We start from the raw sequence: 17692 nt of genomic DNA on the forward strand, positions 1-17692 counted from the left end.
TAGGTCTTAAGCCATATGCAGCCAGCATGGAAGGAAATGTTGGGCTTCAAATTCAAAAGTCAAAACAATGTTATTTCATTATGGCTTTGTATTTATATGTATATCTATCTGTGAAACAACATCAGTTTGTATGTTATGTATAATGAATAAGGATAAAAGTAGTTACAAGGCATCTATGTGATTGTATATAGCTTGTGTATATTGTGTATTTTTTGGCCAGTGGCTTGTATTTTCTGAAATAAAAATGGTTTGAGTTTGAGTTCCGAGCTCCATACAAACCTTGAAAATCACACAGTCAGGTCAATAGCTAACCTGTCAGCTATGTAATCAGGCAAGGTTTCATGGTCACATTATTGGACAAAGGAGGGCGCTCCGATGGCGCATATGGCATACGACTTATTCAACCCTTTATGACTCACATATGCACTTTGACGCGTGTGTTGTCCTAAATAGAATCAAATTAAATTTAATACCTTTCTTACTGTATTAAAGTTTTGAAGGCTACATTTCCAACCCTAAGATACTGATAATCTGCAAACAGCATTATACCTGAACAGACTGCGCGTTACTCGCAAGCCGTTTGTTTTATCCTGGTTGCATTTAGCGGTTTTCACTTTTCTTGTGAGTGGAAAAGGGGTAATGAGAAGTGAAGTGAAGTGAAAATGGCTATTGCAACCAGCATAATACCAGAACAGCCTGCGAGCAACTCGCAGTCTGTTCAGGTTTTATGCTGTTTGCTGCTCATCAGTATCTAAGGGTTGGAAATGAAGCCTTTAAACCATGAATTTAGTAAAAGGGAGCTAAATTCAATGTAACTTTCCAAGGGAATACAAATGCATCAAAATACGCATCTATGGGGTAAGGGTTTTAGCACGAGATGGGTCACATTGCCCCTCACCTGATGACTGGCCTCTTGCAGCAGTTTCTCGGTGTGCATGCGTTTGATGTTTGCATCCTGCACCATGTTATTGGCCTCCTGCAACAGGGCAAAACATGCTTCATTAAGCTGCACTCTGGGAGAACTGGGCTTAATGCATTTGCCTGTCAGCTTTCATGGAAATATCATTTAAAGGAAGCCTCTTCTAAACGAAAATCCACTCTAGGCGGAATGCTTTGTCACATTGCATGTGCATAGTGTTGTTATCCACTCTAGGCGGAATGCTTTGTCACATTGCATGTGCATAGTGTTGTTATCCACTCTAGGCGGAATGCTTTGTCACAATGCATGTGCATAGTGTTGTTATCCACTCTAGGCGGAATGCTTTGTCACATTGCATGTGCATAGTGTTGTTATCCACTCTAGGCGGAATGCTTTGTCACATTGCATGTGCATAGTGTTGTTATCCACTCTAGGCGGAATGCTTTGTCACAATGCATGTGCATAGTGTTGTTATCCACTCTAGGCGGAATGCTTTGTCACAATGCATGTGCATAGTGTTGTTATCCACTCTAGGCGGAATGCTTTGTCACATTGCATGTGCATAGTGTTGTTATCCACTCTAGGCGGAATGCTTTGTCACAATGCATGTGCATAGTGTTGTTATCCACTCTAGGCGGAATGCTTTGTCACATTGCATGTGCATAGTGTTGTTATCCACTCTAGGCGGAATGCTTTGTCACATTGCATGTGCATAGTGTTGTTATCCACTCTAGGCGGAATGCTTTGTCACAATGCATGTGCATAGTGTTGTTATCCACTCTAGGCGGAATGCTTTGTCACAATGCATGTGCATAGTGTTGTTATCCACTCTAGGCGGAATGCTTTGTCACATTGCATGTGCATAGTGTTGTTATCCACTCTAGGCGGAATGCTTTGTCACAATGCATGTGCATAGTGTTGTAATCCACTCTAGGCGAAATGCTTTGTCACATTGCATGTGCATAGTGTTGTTATCCACTCTAGGCGGAATGCTTTGTCACATTGCATGTGCATAGTGTTGCTATCCACTCTAGGCGGAATGCTTTGTCACAATGCATGTGCATAGTGTTGTTATCCACTCTAGGCGGAATGCTTTGTCACAATGCATGTGCATAGTGTTGTTATCCACTCTAGGCGGAATGCTTTGTCACAATGCATGTGCATAGTGTTGTTATCCACTCTAGGCAGAATGCTTTGTCACAATGCATGTGCATAGTGTTGTTATCCACTCTAGGCGGAATGCTTTGTCACAATGCATGTGCATAGTGTTGTTATCCACTCTAGGCGGAATGCTTTGTCACAATGCATGTGCATAGTGTTGTTATCCACTCTAGGCGGAATGCTTTGTCACAATGCATGTGCATAGTGTTGTTATCCACTCTAGGCAGAATGCTTTGTCACAATGCATGTGCATAGTGTTGTTATCCACTCTAGGCGGAATGCTTTGTCACAATGCATGTGCATAGTGTTGTTATCCACTCTAGGCGGAATGCTTTGTCACAATGCATGTGCATAGTGTTGTTATCCACTCTAGGCAGAATGATTTGTCACAATGCATGTGCATAGTGTTGTTATCCACTCTAGGCAGAATGCTTTGTCACAATGCATGTGCATAGTGTTGTTATCCACTCTAGGCGGAATGCTTTGTCACAATGCATGTGCATAGTGTTGTTATCCACTCTAGGCGGAATGCTTTGTCACAATGCATGTGCATAGTGTTGTTATCCACTCTAGGCAGAATGCTTTGTCACAATGCATGTGCATAGTGTTGTCAAAGGCCCAGCTGAGCCTGTGCAGTCTACAAAGGCTAATCAGGGACGACATTTTCTTCCTAGACTGGATTTTTGCAAAGAAGAGACTTCTAAACCTAACAAAAAGTGAAAAGTATTGTCCCTAATTAGGGACTGCATGCATAGGCTGCATAGGCTTTTCTAGGAAAACACTTTACGTACACAGAGTTTGGTATTCCAAGACCCATTCAAATATTATTATGTTTTTTGTATGTAACATGTACAAACAATAACTAATTCAGATAAGCATGACATTGAAATGTGATGCATCTCTTAAACATATTTTAACTTTCATGTTTTTCGTCTCACCTTTCTAGGACAAAAGCAACACACAAATGCTCCGACAATTTATTATATATGCATTAACAGGTTACTGTGCTACAGCAGTCAACGCCCCTTACATCTAGAACATTTACAAAAATGTCAAACAAATGGATAAACAGGCCACTATGTTAAATCCTCTGTCAACTGCCCTTATATCTAGAACATTTTATCAAATAACGACTCGCATTATTGTACAATAGCATTAACTGTATAAAAACAACTTACCTCTCCACAGCAGATTTTTAATAAGCTTTTTGTATAAAACAACTTTATGTTGTAATTATTTAATAATAATATTGTAATAAGGTCCGATAATCATTTGACTTAACCACAAAATCCACTCTTAATATTAATTTGTAGAAAAAATAAATACTTATCATATTGTTATGAAGGTCTTTTGCACAAAAACACTTACAAAATTAAATGTGAGATGTACAGGTAGTCAAAATTAAGAGAGAAGTATGCTATCTAAATTACATTTGTCTTTGGAGAGGTTAAACCATTTTTTTGTAAGATTTGACATGGCAAAGTGGTTTGTGGATGCACATTACCCAGACACGAACTCAGCCTGGACATTGTACCGGTTAAATAAAATTAAAAAGTTTAATTTGATACGATTAAATTATTAATTCGGATTTTATAGTAAAAAGTGTTTTTTCAAGGGTTTGACCTGATGACTTTGTTATTAGATAATATTAAATATGGCTTCTAGCAATTGGAAGCTCGATGTTAAGTTAAACGACTCACACTGTGCAACGTTGGACATAGGGTGATCACAACCACTTATGCTTATGTAACCTACACATGCCATTATTTTTTTATGTAGCAAAAATTCATTTTATTCACACAATTGCTCTTCTTATTATCTTACATATATTTAAACCTAATTATGATTTTTCATGCCATTTTGAACAATAACTTTTACACTGCCTGTGACACTTTCCACATAAAAAATTTCCACAATAAAAAAAAAAGGTTTATTTTTAAGAACAATAAGATAAAAGCTGTTGATGGTTTTGCAAGCCCTCATACCATGTGATGTGGTTCAAATAATGTTTTTACCTCTTTCCCACTTATAAGCACTTATAAGCAAAGTGAAAATGGCTATGTGCAAACAGCATAAAACCAGAACAGCCTGCGCGTAACTCGCAGTCTGTTCAGGTTTTATGCTGTTTGCTGCTCATCATTATCTAAGGGTAGGAAATGAAGCCTTTAAAACTTGAATTTACATATAAGTAAGAAAGGTCTTAAATTAAATATAAATTTTTAAGGGACTACAAATGCGTGAAAATACATATCTATTAAGTGGTGAAGGACTCTTGCAACACATATTCTCCCACCTTACGAACACTCAATGATCATGCAAAATTATATCGAACACTTTGAAATTCGGCCCATAATGATGACCTTTACATTACCTACCGGTATGCAAATTGCATGCAAATGTGTTAATTTGAATACAGGATATTCTTGCTTCAAAATTGTAATGCAAATAAGCAAACAAATTGTCATTACATTTATTATAATACAGCTGACAAGTTAAGCTCATTCACGGATGCACCATTCCCTTCATGGTACTAACAAATGATTAATTAAATTTGTAGTCATAGTCAATATGAACCAAAACATACAGCTAGGAATTCCTTGCAAACAAAACCAAACTTATGCTTATTTATATATATATTGGCCTTGCTAAGTGAAAAAGGGGTTTAATGCATGTACGTAAAGTGTCGTCCCAGATAAGCCTGTGCAGTCCACAAAGGCTAATCAGGGATGACACTTTCCGCTTTTATGGTTTTTTTGTTCATCAAATTTAGGAGCAAAGTGTCATCATTGATTAGCCTTTGCTATAGTTTGCTTTGTTTAAGCCCATATTGACACATTTGATAATGACCAAGAAATATTACAAAAATTTCATTAAGTTAGAGTATCTTCTCACTGGGCAAAACGTCACCAGGTGGATGGGTTTGGCATGGTAACAAAGTGTTCACAACGTACACAAACACAAGAAATATAAAGCATTTTTTTATATTTGTATTAACATTTGGATATTTAAGTAACGTTCTTGAACTTTCTCCTATAACACAAATAACAAGTCTTGTTAGGACTATACTCAATAACATTTCACTGTACATCTCAAAGAGACGAGGGATGAGCTCTTTCAAAATCTCCGCTAGCTTGTTTTTTGTCTTTCACAAATAGTGCAGCATAACCTCTATGCAAACAAGGAAAATAACATAATTAATTATATCTTCGTGTACAACCCAGTGCACATCACAAAGACTGGCAGTGAGTTACTCAAACCCCTCTTCAAGCTATAACCTCAAACATTCAGTGCAGTGTAACCTCATGTAAGACATAGTGCACTTGAGCTGAGAAAATTTGGCTTCATGCATGTGCGAAAAAGTGTTAACAATGATTAGAATGTGCAGTCCATACAAGCTTATCACGGACGTCACTTTCTGCTTTTACAAAATTTCGGGTTTATACGCAGTCTCTTTGAAACCAAAATCCAGCTTAGGCGAAAAGTGTTGTTCCTGATTAGTCTGTGCGGACTGCACAAGCTTATCTGGTACGACACTTTACACACTTTAAGCCCACTTTTCCGATCACATTGCAATTTTAACAGATCAGCAACACAGTGCATTTTCACCTCAAAGAGACAGGCAGTGAGTTCCTCCAACTCTTCTCCAATCTGGTCTCTAACTTTCAGCAGCTTGGCACACTCTTCATCCTTCAACTTGAGCTCCTGAAACCAGAACACAGAGCATTGCTTATGCAAAACACAGAGCATTGGTTAACCAAAACACAGAGCATTGGTAAACCAGAACACAAACTATTGGTAAACCAGAACACAGAGCTTTGGTAAACTAGAACACAGATGATTAGTAAACCAGAAAACAGAGTGTTGGTAAACCAGAAAACAGAGTATTGGAAACCAGAACACAGAATATTGGAAAACCAGAACACAGACTATTAAATTTTGTCAACCAGAACACTGAGTATTGGCAAACCAGAACACAAAATATTGGTAATTTTGAACACAGAGTATTGGTTATCCAGAACACATATATTGGTAACCAGAAACAGAGTACATGAATTGGTTAACAATAGCACAGATAATTATTTACCAGAACACAGAGTATTGGTAAACCAGAAATCAAAGTATTGGAAATCAGAATAAGATTATTGCCAAACCAGAGCACAGAGTATTGGAAGCCAGAACACAGAGTATTGAAATCAGAACACAGAGTATTGGAAACCAGAACACAGAGTATTGGAAACCAGAACACAGAGTATTGAAGCCAGAACACAGAGTATTGGAAACCAGAACACAGAGTATCTGACTTAGTCAACAGCTCCTATGTTAATTTCCTCAAGTCATAAGATTATATAAGCCTTGTTCTTAGAAAACTGGACTCAGTGCTTGGGAATAAACTGTTGTCCCAGATAAACCCCAGATTTTCATACCTATGCAAAAATTCAGAAGTATTCCCTACCCACTTCTCTATATTCAAGGCTCCTCAGATTTTCATAAGGATACAAAGTCACCAAATTCACTTAACCGATTGCACTATATTAGGCTCCTCAGATTTTCATATGGATACAAAGTTACAAAATTCACACTACCAACTTAAGCTCCTCAGATTTTCATAAGGATAAAGCCATATATATTAAGCTTATTTTGTATACCAATACAAAAAGTCGATTCAATTCTCACGATTCAACTCACAATACTAACAACGCTATCAAACTTATTTAAAAAGTCACAAAATTCTCCATACCGACTGTGCTATATTTAGCTCCTCTTGCAGTCGACCGTATGCGTACTCCTTGGCCTCGGTCATTGTGTGACTCCGCCTGCGAGTGTCATCTGCGGGTAGAACCTCCGAGAGTGCGTGCCGTAGACGACCCGTCCTTGACTCCCGTCGCAGTTTCACCGAACCATCCACCTCGCCATCACTGGAGAATGAAAGAAGCATGTGAGTAATGTGTTGTCCCAGATATGCCTGTGCAGTCCGCACAGACTAATCAGGGATAAGAGTCTTTCCGCTTAAAACTGGATTCCTGTTAAGAAGAGACGATTCCTTTAACCAAACAAGAGATGTGTTTGTCAGAAACACAATGCCCCCTACAGCACCCCTTTGAAGCCATATATTTGACCTTTGACCTTGAAGGATGACCTTGACCTTTCACCACTCAAAATGTGCAGCTCCATGAGATATACATGCATGCCATATATCAAGTTGCTATCTACAATATTGCAAAAGTTATGGGCAAAGTTATGGGCAATTCTAATGTTTTCGGAAAGACGGACAGACTGACTGACAAAAGGATGTACGGACTGACGGACAGTTCAACTGCTATATGCCACCCTACCAAGAGCATAAAATCGCTTAACGCTTTACAAACATCGATTAAGCCCTGAGTGTTCCAAGAATAAGGCTCATATATTAAATTATAACTAAGATTTGTTTCCAATTTGTTATTGTTTTCTGTTATCTTAGCCATGAGTCAGAAACAACAATTTGAATTTTCAAATCAGTAAATTTCAAAGAAAAAGGGCATTGAATCAGTTGTAAAATGACTGAAAAATAATTACAAAAACTCAACTGAGAACCCAAGAAAAATAAAAGCAGTTATAGTGTTGACAAGGTAACTTAATAGAACTACTGAACTGTAAATAATCATACCTGTCATAAAAACCATATTAATAATTATCTATCCCTTTATTTCGAATGTATACTTTAAGAGATACAATTGTCATGGTCTGTGGTTATGGTTTTCCAGTTATTGAATATTAAATATTTTCTTAAAAGAGACCATCCTTTCATACACAAGTCAGACTCTAAATTCAAAGAATAATTGATAAGAATCAATACACCACTAATAATCTAAAAAAATTACAAGAATAAATACATGAATACCAGGTTCATGCAAAGTTTCTCAAAACTTTCCAATTTTGAATGATTTCATATTTAGGAATACTGTAAATAAGTGTAAACTATAACTTCATTTAATTTAATTGAAAATAATATTTCTACAATGATGCCTAGATCATAGTAAACTGTAATTGCACTTTCGATCTAATAACAAATAACATAAAAAGATGCACACACTATTTAAAATAAGTTGGACATAATTATATTATCTTTAATTCATATAACAATTGTAAAAAGCTATAATGATTGTTTCTTTTATGATTCCCCTGTGAAAAGATATCCATGATCCATGTTTGACCATGGTCAAAACATGGTTGTCCGTGATAATTTCAGAAGATGCGACCATGATATTTATGACCATGGTTTGACAGTGAATTGACCATGGTCAAATTTAAACACAGTTGACCAAGGTCATAAAAATTCATTTGTTGTGACCATGGTCAACTGTGATTTTACCATGGTCAAAACATGGTCAATTTTCTGTTGCTCAGAATTAACGTACTGCTTGTGTACTTAATTCCGGCCACTTTTGGGGTTATTTTTCAAAAAAATCCTTTGTTTAAGGCAACAGGTTGAAACTAAATTTCACATATATTATCCTGGGTTCGAAACTCACCTAACCTGAAAATTTTGATAGAATTGGAGCAGTGTATGTAACTTTTATGAACAGAAATTGATGACATATAAACTTTCATTTTTTGAAGATCAATTGTACCTAAAAAAATCGGCCACTTTTTAGTTAATTCTACAGGTATATTTACAAGTTAATATCTTTAGACAAATGTCCTCATTTTAAGACTATTAATCAAAGAATACACAAACAAACTTTCTTGGACTTGAAACTTACAATATTTGCCGCATTATTATACCAGTTACTCCCCCTATCTTTTTTAATAACAAGGGCTGTTTGTAAAACATGCATGCCCCCCATATGGGCTCTAAGTTGTAGTGACAGCCATTTTGTAAATATGTTTTTTGTCACTGTGACCTTGACCTTTGACCTAGTGACCTGAAAATCAATAGGGGTCATCTGCGAGTCATGATCAATGTACCTATGAAGTTTCATGATCCTAGCCATAAGCTTTCCTGAATTATCATCAGGAAACCATTTTACTATTTCGGGTCACTGTGACCTTGACCTTTGACCTTGTGACCTGAAAATCAATAGGGGTCATCTGCCAGTCATGATCAATGTACCTATCAAGTTTCATGATCCAAGGCATAAGCGTTCTTGAGTTATCATCCGGAAACCATTTTACTATTTCGGGTCACCGTGACCTTGACCTTTGACCTAGTGACCTGAAAATCAATAGGGGTCATCTGCTAGTCATGATCAATCTACCTATCAAGTTTCATGATCCTAGGCATAAGGGTTCTTGAATTATCATCCGGAAACCATTTTACTATTTCGGGTCACCGTGACCTTGACCTTTGACCTAGTGACCTGAAAATCAATAGGGGTCATCTGCTAGTCATGATCAATCTACCTATGAAGTTTCATGATCCTAGGCATAAGCGTTCTTGAATTATCATCCGGAAACCATTTTACTATTTCGGATCACAGTGACCTTGACCTTTGACCTAGTGACCTCAAAATCAATAGGGGTCATCTGTGAGTCATGATCAATGTACCTATGAAGTTTCATGATCCTAGGCCTAAGCGTTCTTGAGTTATCGTCTGACAACCACCTGGTGGACGGACCGACCGACAGACAGACCGACCGACCAACAGACCGACATGAGCAAAGCAATATACCCTCTCTTCTTCGAAGGGGCACATAAATATAAACAAGCACTGTCAATGGGGAGCTGCAAATTCCTAAATAAACAACCCCCACTCCACAACCAAAAAAATGCTCATGTACCCCACTCAAATCTTGGGAGTGAGCAATTTCAGGTGAAATTTATCATACAGCAATAATGCAATGAAAAAGTTCACCACTGTTTCAAATGCCATTCTGGCTTTATAAACTTAATGGATGGAAAACTCAGTTAAATAGAAGCTGTAAAAACATTAATCTATAAGTGAGAAAGTATGCAGGGTGGGAGCTTTAAAATCTTGTTTGAAATGGCCTTGTGAGAAAGGGAACCTAAACATGCAATTAGGATAATTCTGCCAGTATTATGGTATGGTGTTTCTCACTGTGTTGCAAGATTATCCCCATTCACAGTACCTTACTATGATGTATGGGAAAGCACTGTGACCAATAATTTAGTAGGGAAATAATAAATAAGCTTAATTAACTTACATACTTTGAATAGTGAAAATTAAGAGCTTAAATGAATGTATTTAAAATATAGTGTACATAGTATAAAAATATAGTGTACATAGTATAAAAATATAGTGTACATAGTATAAAAATATAGTGTACATAGAATTTTGTCAAGCACTTAAATTACGGTCAGCAGAAGAACAAACCGTGCATTGCTTGACAATAAAATGCTGATGCCCTAATATTTAATTGGCCATTACAAAGTATTACTGTTTACAATTTAAAAGTGTATTCTTAATTAAAGTTTCATTTAAAAACAGTCAATTGTCATCTGTTTTTTAAATGTCAATAACATCAATTAAATTTACCGTAAAAAGTTGTGTATAAGGCGCACTTTTTTACCCCAAAATTTCATTTTAAAAACTTGATGCGCATTATGCGCAACTACAGCCATGTCAAGACATTTTTTCCCTGTCAGTTACCCAGTTGCGGTAATTCGTATCATTCTGTTTCCCGGTGTTTAAACTGTAACTATGTTAATAATAGTGTTATATTTACGATCTGAATAAGATGGACAAACATTATAAAGTTAACATAAATATTTTCTATCTTTTTCAGGTACGTACAGAGCATTGAAATCAAATAAATTTGAAGAAGAGAATGAAAAACAAGGAAGCCATTTTTATTAAATGTTATTGTTTTCCCACAATATTATACCCAACTGTACTAGGGTTACACAATTTATTTGGAGGCACTTGTCGATTTACAATAGTATGTCGGCAAGGTCTTTCCTGATATATTTATGATTATTTTTCTTGCTTTTCAAATGTGTTAATAAAATTGATGTTGTGTTTGTTTACACGTTTTCATACGTCTCGTCAAGACTGAGGATGTGGTTACCGAGCAATTTGCGTCACCTGTCAAGTTTTGTGTAGCTGGGCTATTATCAAAACATGTGAACCGGCAAACGGCTTCACACCTCCATTGTTTGTTTATCGCCGGTAATGTCATAATGGTGTTGAGAAGTTTGAGTCGTTAAAGTCTTCTGTCAATTACAGACACTCGTAAAGAACGCATGATATCAGCAATGCAAATAAACGCGCGGTTGTGAATAAGTCATGCATGAATAACCACGTAACAATACCAATCGATAATGTCAGTTTCTTATTTATAACTAATCCATCCGTTATGTGTACTCTTCCACGATAAAATCGTGGACAGTTACTTCGGAGACATATGATGAAAACCTTGATGGTATCCTCGTGGAAAGTCTGCATTTCATGCATAATTCATTTAAATCCAAACATTAATTTTTACGCATAATATGATTTTAAAAAAACACACAAACTAGTTGTATCGTTATCGTCTTTAAAATAATTTATAATTGAAGCAATAAAAGAACACGGAAGATCGGCACTGTAAATATAACGATTTTCAGTTAGCCTGTGGTACGGAATTTTTCCCCTGATTTTTTTGCTTCAAAAACTTTTTTTCCAGATTTTTTAGCTTAAAAAAGTAGATGCGCGTTATACATAAATGCGCGTTATACACAGCGTTTTACGGTAAATGTTTTACTTGTTACTTGTTTGGCAAGATGGACTCCTTCAAAAATTGTTTACAAATGGAATATGAGATTGCTGGGGGAAAAAAAACTTTTCATAGTTACCAAAGCATAAAGATTTATAAATTTTCATCCTATTCACACATTAATCATGCAATTACCTATTGAACATGTTCATCATATACACACAATGCAATCATTGCAATCACACATTCCATTGAAATGCCAAATGTTGCCTGATTGAATTATTTCATCAGCCTTGTAATTTTCAATTCAATGTGTTTCGCCAAATTGTATTTCGCCACTGTACAGGTGCAAATTAACACCTGGCTTGCTAGCCATGCAATAATCATTAGATTACATTTTACATTCCAAATTTCAGAGGGACAACTGTTATTAGTTTCATTGAATTCATGACTTGTATTAAATTTTGATAATAGATTTATTTATAACCATGATTTTTATGGGATTCCAAATACAAACATATTTAAAAGAATTTCTTTTTTTACCATTATCTGTCCTTATATATATATCTTAAACATTGGATCCCCACTATGCAAAAAGCTGAGGCTTAATGCTTGTGTGTAAAGTACTAACATCCAAGATTTGCAGCAAATTGACATCACTTGATTTCCGTATAGAAGAGACTTCTTTTTAACAAAATCCCCATACAAGCATGAAGCATTAATTGTCATCCTGATTAGCCTGTGTGGACAGCACTTGCTATAATCTGAGGCAATTCTTAACACATATGCATTAAGCCCCGTTTTCCCAAAGCGTGGCTGATTTCTGTTTAACCATGTTTTTCGTGGTTACACACCCTCACTATATAATATTAAGTTTATTTATGCGCACAACCATTAGGATTAATATGTTTGCTGTAATTACTTGTTTCTCTCTAGGTAAATGAAAATGGAAAATGGTATTTGTATCATGACGAAATATTTTGTCTTTTTTTAAAATTGAGATATACATTGCAATCTCTTGGCCAAAAACATTGAAATTTATATGTTTGTCTGTACATTTTAGAGCAACATTAACTTTTTTAATACTATACAGATTTTTGTACCAGTATTTGTCATCCTATTTTGTCCATCCTTTACTCTTTATTTACCATTCATGAAAAAGTATCAACAAACATGGGAGTGATCTTGATATATAACACCAAACTTTTAAGATAAAATCTTCATGCAATGAATCTATCAACACTATTTACTCTGTTTAATCTAAATGGCCCAATACAGACCACAAGAATGTGCCCTGAAATGTTATGACTGTCATAGTAAAGATTACATTACCTAATATCACACATTCTTGTATAATAAATAATCAACACCCCCCCCATTCTTTGTGACCAAAATCAACATTCAACATTCTTTGGTGACACAATACAATTATCACTACACATATGTCTGCATCATTAACAGCCTATTGTTATAATGTGCCTTGAGGCCCAAAGGTAATAACAACATAACTATGAAGTAACATTACAATAACTGCCTTGTAGTAAAATTACTGTCAGTTGTAGTAATCATATTTGTCGAGGTCAACCGAAAACTGACCTGTTTATACAAAACTTAACAAAACAGAATAAGAATGCACTTTATAGCTTAGAAGTGATACCACCACATCCACTGTGTCATTTCATTAACATACCTGATTTGTTCTGTTTAAACAAAGTAATAAAGATATCAAAACATTCTGTGTTATCATGCCTGAAAACCTAATAGACCTGATGTTTTAAAAACTCACAAGCACTATTTACATAATGATATATATGTTTTCAGGTCAATGGGGTCCAAAACACTGTCACATTTGTCAAATTTATGGTGCATATAAATGTGATATATAATTTAGTCAGGTTGTAACTTGCTTCATAAAATGCTAGTGTTATGCATGCATAAATGCTTGACTGATATATTTTATATACTTATATAATGGGAATATTACATGGTTCATTGTTTGCTATATTATGACTGTTACATGTGTTCTGATTGGTTATTTTGCAGTCCGCACACACTCATCTTGGATGACACTTTCCACCTAATTTGGATTTTTGCTAAGATGAGACTTAAAATCTTTAAAATAAAAATATCATAAAAGCAGAAAGTGTCGTCTTGATTAGCCTGTGCAAACTGCACAGGCTAATCTGGGACAACACTTTACACACATGCATTAAACCCCCTTTTGTCACAGCACAGCCCATTTCAATATCTCAAATCATTTCCTAAGTGTACAACAAAGATGATAAATTAAAAATAATGGCTCAAAAAAAGCATGTTTTTACCATTCCCATAAAACACCTTAAAAGAACCATGATGCAAGCACTCAATACTATTAAACTCAACACTGCAAGGCCATGCATGAAGATCAATCATTGATAAATTAATTAATTTTTCTTTCGGTCATTTCATTCTTTTATCCATTATGGTTTTATCTTAATAATGAACAGACAATTCTATAAACTGGTTCATCATTAAACCATTGTATAGATTTAATTTTTGGAAATAATGTTACCCAGCCTAGCTTTGGAATCATTTGGCATAATACATGCAACCCATGCAAAATTAGACATCAGCCCTAGGACATTTTCAATAAAACTTGCAAAAGGTTTGGTATTTTTACCAAAACTGTTGGACCTCCTGTGTGACAAAAAAAAAATATGTAAACATTTGTTTTGGTTAAAAATGAAAACAAAAATAAGAATATGTAGAAAAAAATATGTGTGTGAAAAGTGTCTTCCACTTTCCAATTTAATAGTTTTTTCGTTTTAAAAAGTCTCATCTGAACGAAAATCCTGTCGTTGAAGAAAGTGTTCCTCTCCCTGATAACATCACTTCACATGCATGAATTGAACAACATTTTCCCAGCGCAAGGTTCAACAAAATATATAAATACATTACCTGTAACACTCATGCCCATGGTTATTGTTTTCCTCCAGAATAATGCACATCGTTCCCAACATGGTGTCCACTGATTGTAAATTGTCTTACCACAAACAAAAATAAAGCCACACAACACCTTGTACCAGTCACTGATAGTCTAACAGTCAAACCAACACAACACTAGAATGTTTTCATAACAGCTTCACTTTTCCCAAATGTCATGTACCATAATTATTTGTGTTTGTGTTTTCAAAGTCCACAACACAACAGAAGGATGTTTTCTAAACAGCTTTCATTTTGCCTGAATGTCATCTGACACAGTATAATTCTTGTTTGTATTTTCCAAAACAATTGTTTCAACGTCTATAGTCAAATCTTGTTTATTTGTTTATATGTTGATAAGCATAGATAATGTCATACTTCATACTGCATCTTCAATACTTTGTTTTTCAATGCTTTCCTATCAGTACATGATGTCATAGTTTATCTAACATTTATTTTTTTTCTACAAAAAAACAACAATGACAATATGTTTTGATAAATTATTGTGTATCATTTCTGAGAAGTAATTAAGTAAAATCCTGTTATCTAAAACATAAACATCACAACTTACATCCTATTTCCACTCTGATAAAAAACTGTTCCAAAACAATACCATATTTCTAAATCAAAATTATTTATCCTAAACAAAATGCTTCCTTAATATTTACATGTAGTTAATTTCAGCTGATTGCATGTTTAGCTATCATGCGTCAAATGACAGCTGGATTTAAATGTGTCAAATGACAGTCCTTCATTTACATCATGTCTGAAGTGAAACTTCTATTTACTTATATCTATTGAAAGTAAGTTCCTTGTTCATTATAAGTTACCAGCGATTTTCTTCCTTCTTTATACAGTACTGGAAAACAGCACTTTCCCAATTAGGAAAAAAACTACAAATTTCCCAATTGCTGTCAAAACAGTGCCCAAATTGAAGGTTTCTAAAAAAAAAAATTGTTTAATGAATAAAATGCAAAATTTAGTTAGTTTCCCAATGCATCTCTATGGCTTCAGCCTAAGTAAATATAATATTGACGTCTTTACAACATTTAGTTATCAATTTTAAAGTATTTGGAATCAAAAAATTAAATACACATTTTTTCGTGCACATTTTTCCCAATCGGGCTGGTAACGGTACTTTCCCTAATCGGGCAAAAAAAATCCCTGAGTCATATACATTTACATGTCTGACGTGATACCTCTATTTACAATATATCTGTTGAATGTAAGTTCCTTGTTCATACTTACAAATATTAAAAAAATGTTATTTTCTTCCTCATCAAGATAGTTAAAGATCATGTAACTGTCATTTGAAACGCAAATTATGATCTCATCAGTGGAGATATCATGTTGCATAACATTCACTTACCTATATAAACTTGTTCTTATAGAACATCCTACAAGAAGGCATACACTTGAATTAACCCTTTACCACTTAGATACGTATGTATTTACACGTATTTGTAGTATCTTCAAAAGGTTAATTTAATTTAAGACCTTTTTTATTAAATTCAAGTTTTAAAGGCTTCAGTTCCAAAGATACTGATGAGCAGCAAACAGCATAAAACCCGAATAGACTGCAAGTTACTCGCAGGCTGTTCTGGTTTTATACTGTTTGCACATCGCCACTTTAACTTTGCTTCCGAGTGGGAAAAGGTTAAACTAGTACAATGATATTTCAATTATAAATTTAAAGACAAACAACCAAAACTACTGCACTTTCTGTGAGTTAAGTACAAGAAAATTTTGAGATCACTCAGTTTAAACTATCCTTCAGTATCCATGCTCATTTATCTAATGTCCATAGCTATATGTACAACACACTAACAAATCTTTCTGCAGTCACATATATTTTACCATGAACGTTGATTTGTTGATTCAACATTTAATATGCACATGAATCTGATTGCAATTAATGTTCATAACTTGAAGTACAACACACTGCGGTCACAAGTTATTTATCACGAGCGTTGATTTGACGTCAAGTATTCTGATACAACCACAACAGTATGCCCCGGTGAACACCAGTGTCAACATCCTGACCTGTCAACCAATAAATAGGCAGCAGAAAAATGACCATTAGTATGGTGTTTTCAATCAATTATTTTCTGTTTTGTTTTTGTATTTACAATTAAGCTTAGCCATTTTCTATACGTCACTGAGCACGTATGTTATGGTACAGTTTAATTGTTCATAATTTTGTATCAGATTATTGTATCCTTTACAGTTTTTTTTTCAAAATTGCACATCATATTTGATAAAAATTATAATCAATCACACTTCATCAACATCAAATGATCACATCCTGCTTTTATAAAAAGCAAATAATCATTTAACCTTCCTAGACTAACACTAAAATTACAGCTTTTTCAAAAAAATATCTTTAATGCAACAAAACAACAAACAGTAGTCAATTAAAGACCCAAATGCAGACCATATATGTTACCAGTGGTTAAAAAACACCAATTTGAACTGTACATAAGGTTAAATGCGTGCAACAATGGATAATCAACAATCGCCATTATCTTTTCTTTAAAAAAGACAATCTACCTATCTACTGTAGTCTACTGTCTGATAAAGTGAAACCTTTGTTATCCAACACAATGAAAACCTTTTTTCCAATTGAAAAATAATACCTTTCCGGTCTTATTATTATCATTCAAACACATGAAAAAAACACAATTTTGACAATAATCCATTTCCTTTCCGATACTGATATCTATTATGAGTAACATTTCCTCAACACAAAAGTCAACGCTTCATTGTTCAAAGATCAGTATTGATGAATACACCAAACTGACTTCACAGCCTAATAACTCTGAACCATTGAAGAAAGATCAGCAAGTGACTGGAGAGTGTTTATTTACACCTGTCACATTCCTGGTACATACTTGCACTGATGGTGTACTTTACCCAAGAAGGACAATTTACAACATCATACATGCATGACCGGTCAATAAGTCAGGTACCGGTATTAACTCCTTTACCACTCAGATAATGCATTCCATGCAACAT

General features: G+C 34.9%; 1 protein-coding gene across 3 annotated transcripts in view; it reads right to left on the reverse strand.

Annotated features, from left to right (window-relative positions):
• The window catches only part of LOC127850266 (rab-3A-interacting protein-like), a 63624-nt gene that overhangs the window by 24189 nt on the left and 21743 nt on the right, over window positions 1-17692 (reverse strand). For 2 of the 3 annotated variants that reach the window (XM_052383156.1, XM_052383157.1), the window contains exons 3-5: window positions 6819-6996; window positions 5687-5782; window positions 899-976 (exon numbers count right to left, since the gene is read on the reverse strand). In XM_052383156.1, the coding sequence (XP_052239116.1) occupies window positions 899-976; window positions 5687-5782; window positions 6819-6996 (352 nt within the window). Of the gene's footprint in view, window positions 1-898; window positions 977-5686; window positions 5783-6818; window positions 6997-14653; window positions 15269-17692 lie in introns of those variants that run through there. The other variant, XM_052383158.1, reaches the window with a different exon arrangement.

Source organism: Dreissena polymorpha, chromosome 11 (genome assembly GCF_020536995.1).
Source record: "Dreissena polymorpha isolate Duluth1 chromosome 11, UMN_Dpol_1.0, whole genome shotgun sequence".
Taxonomy (NCBI): Eukaryota; Metazoa; Mollusca; class Bivalvia; order Myida; family Dreissenidae; genus Dreissena; species Dreissena polymorpha.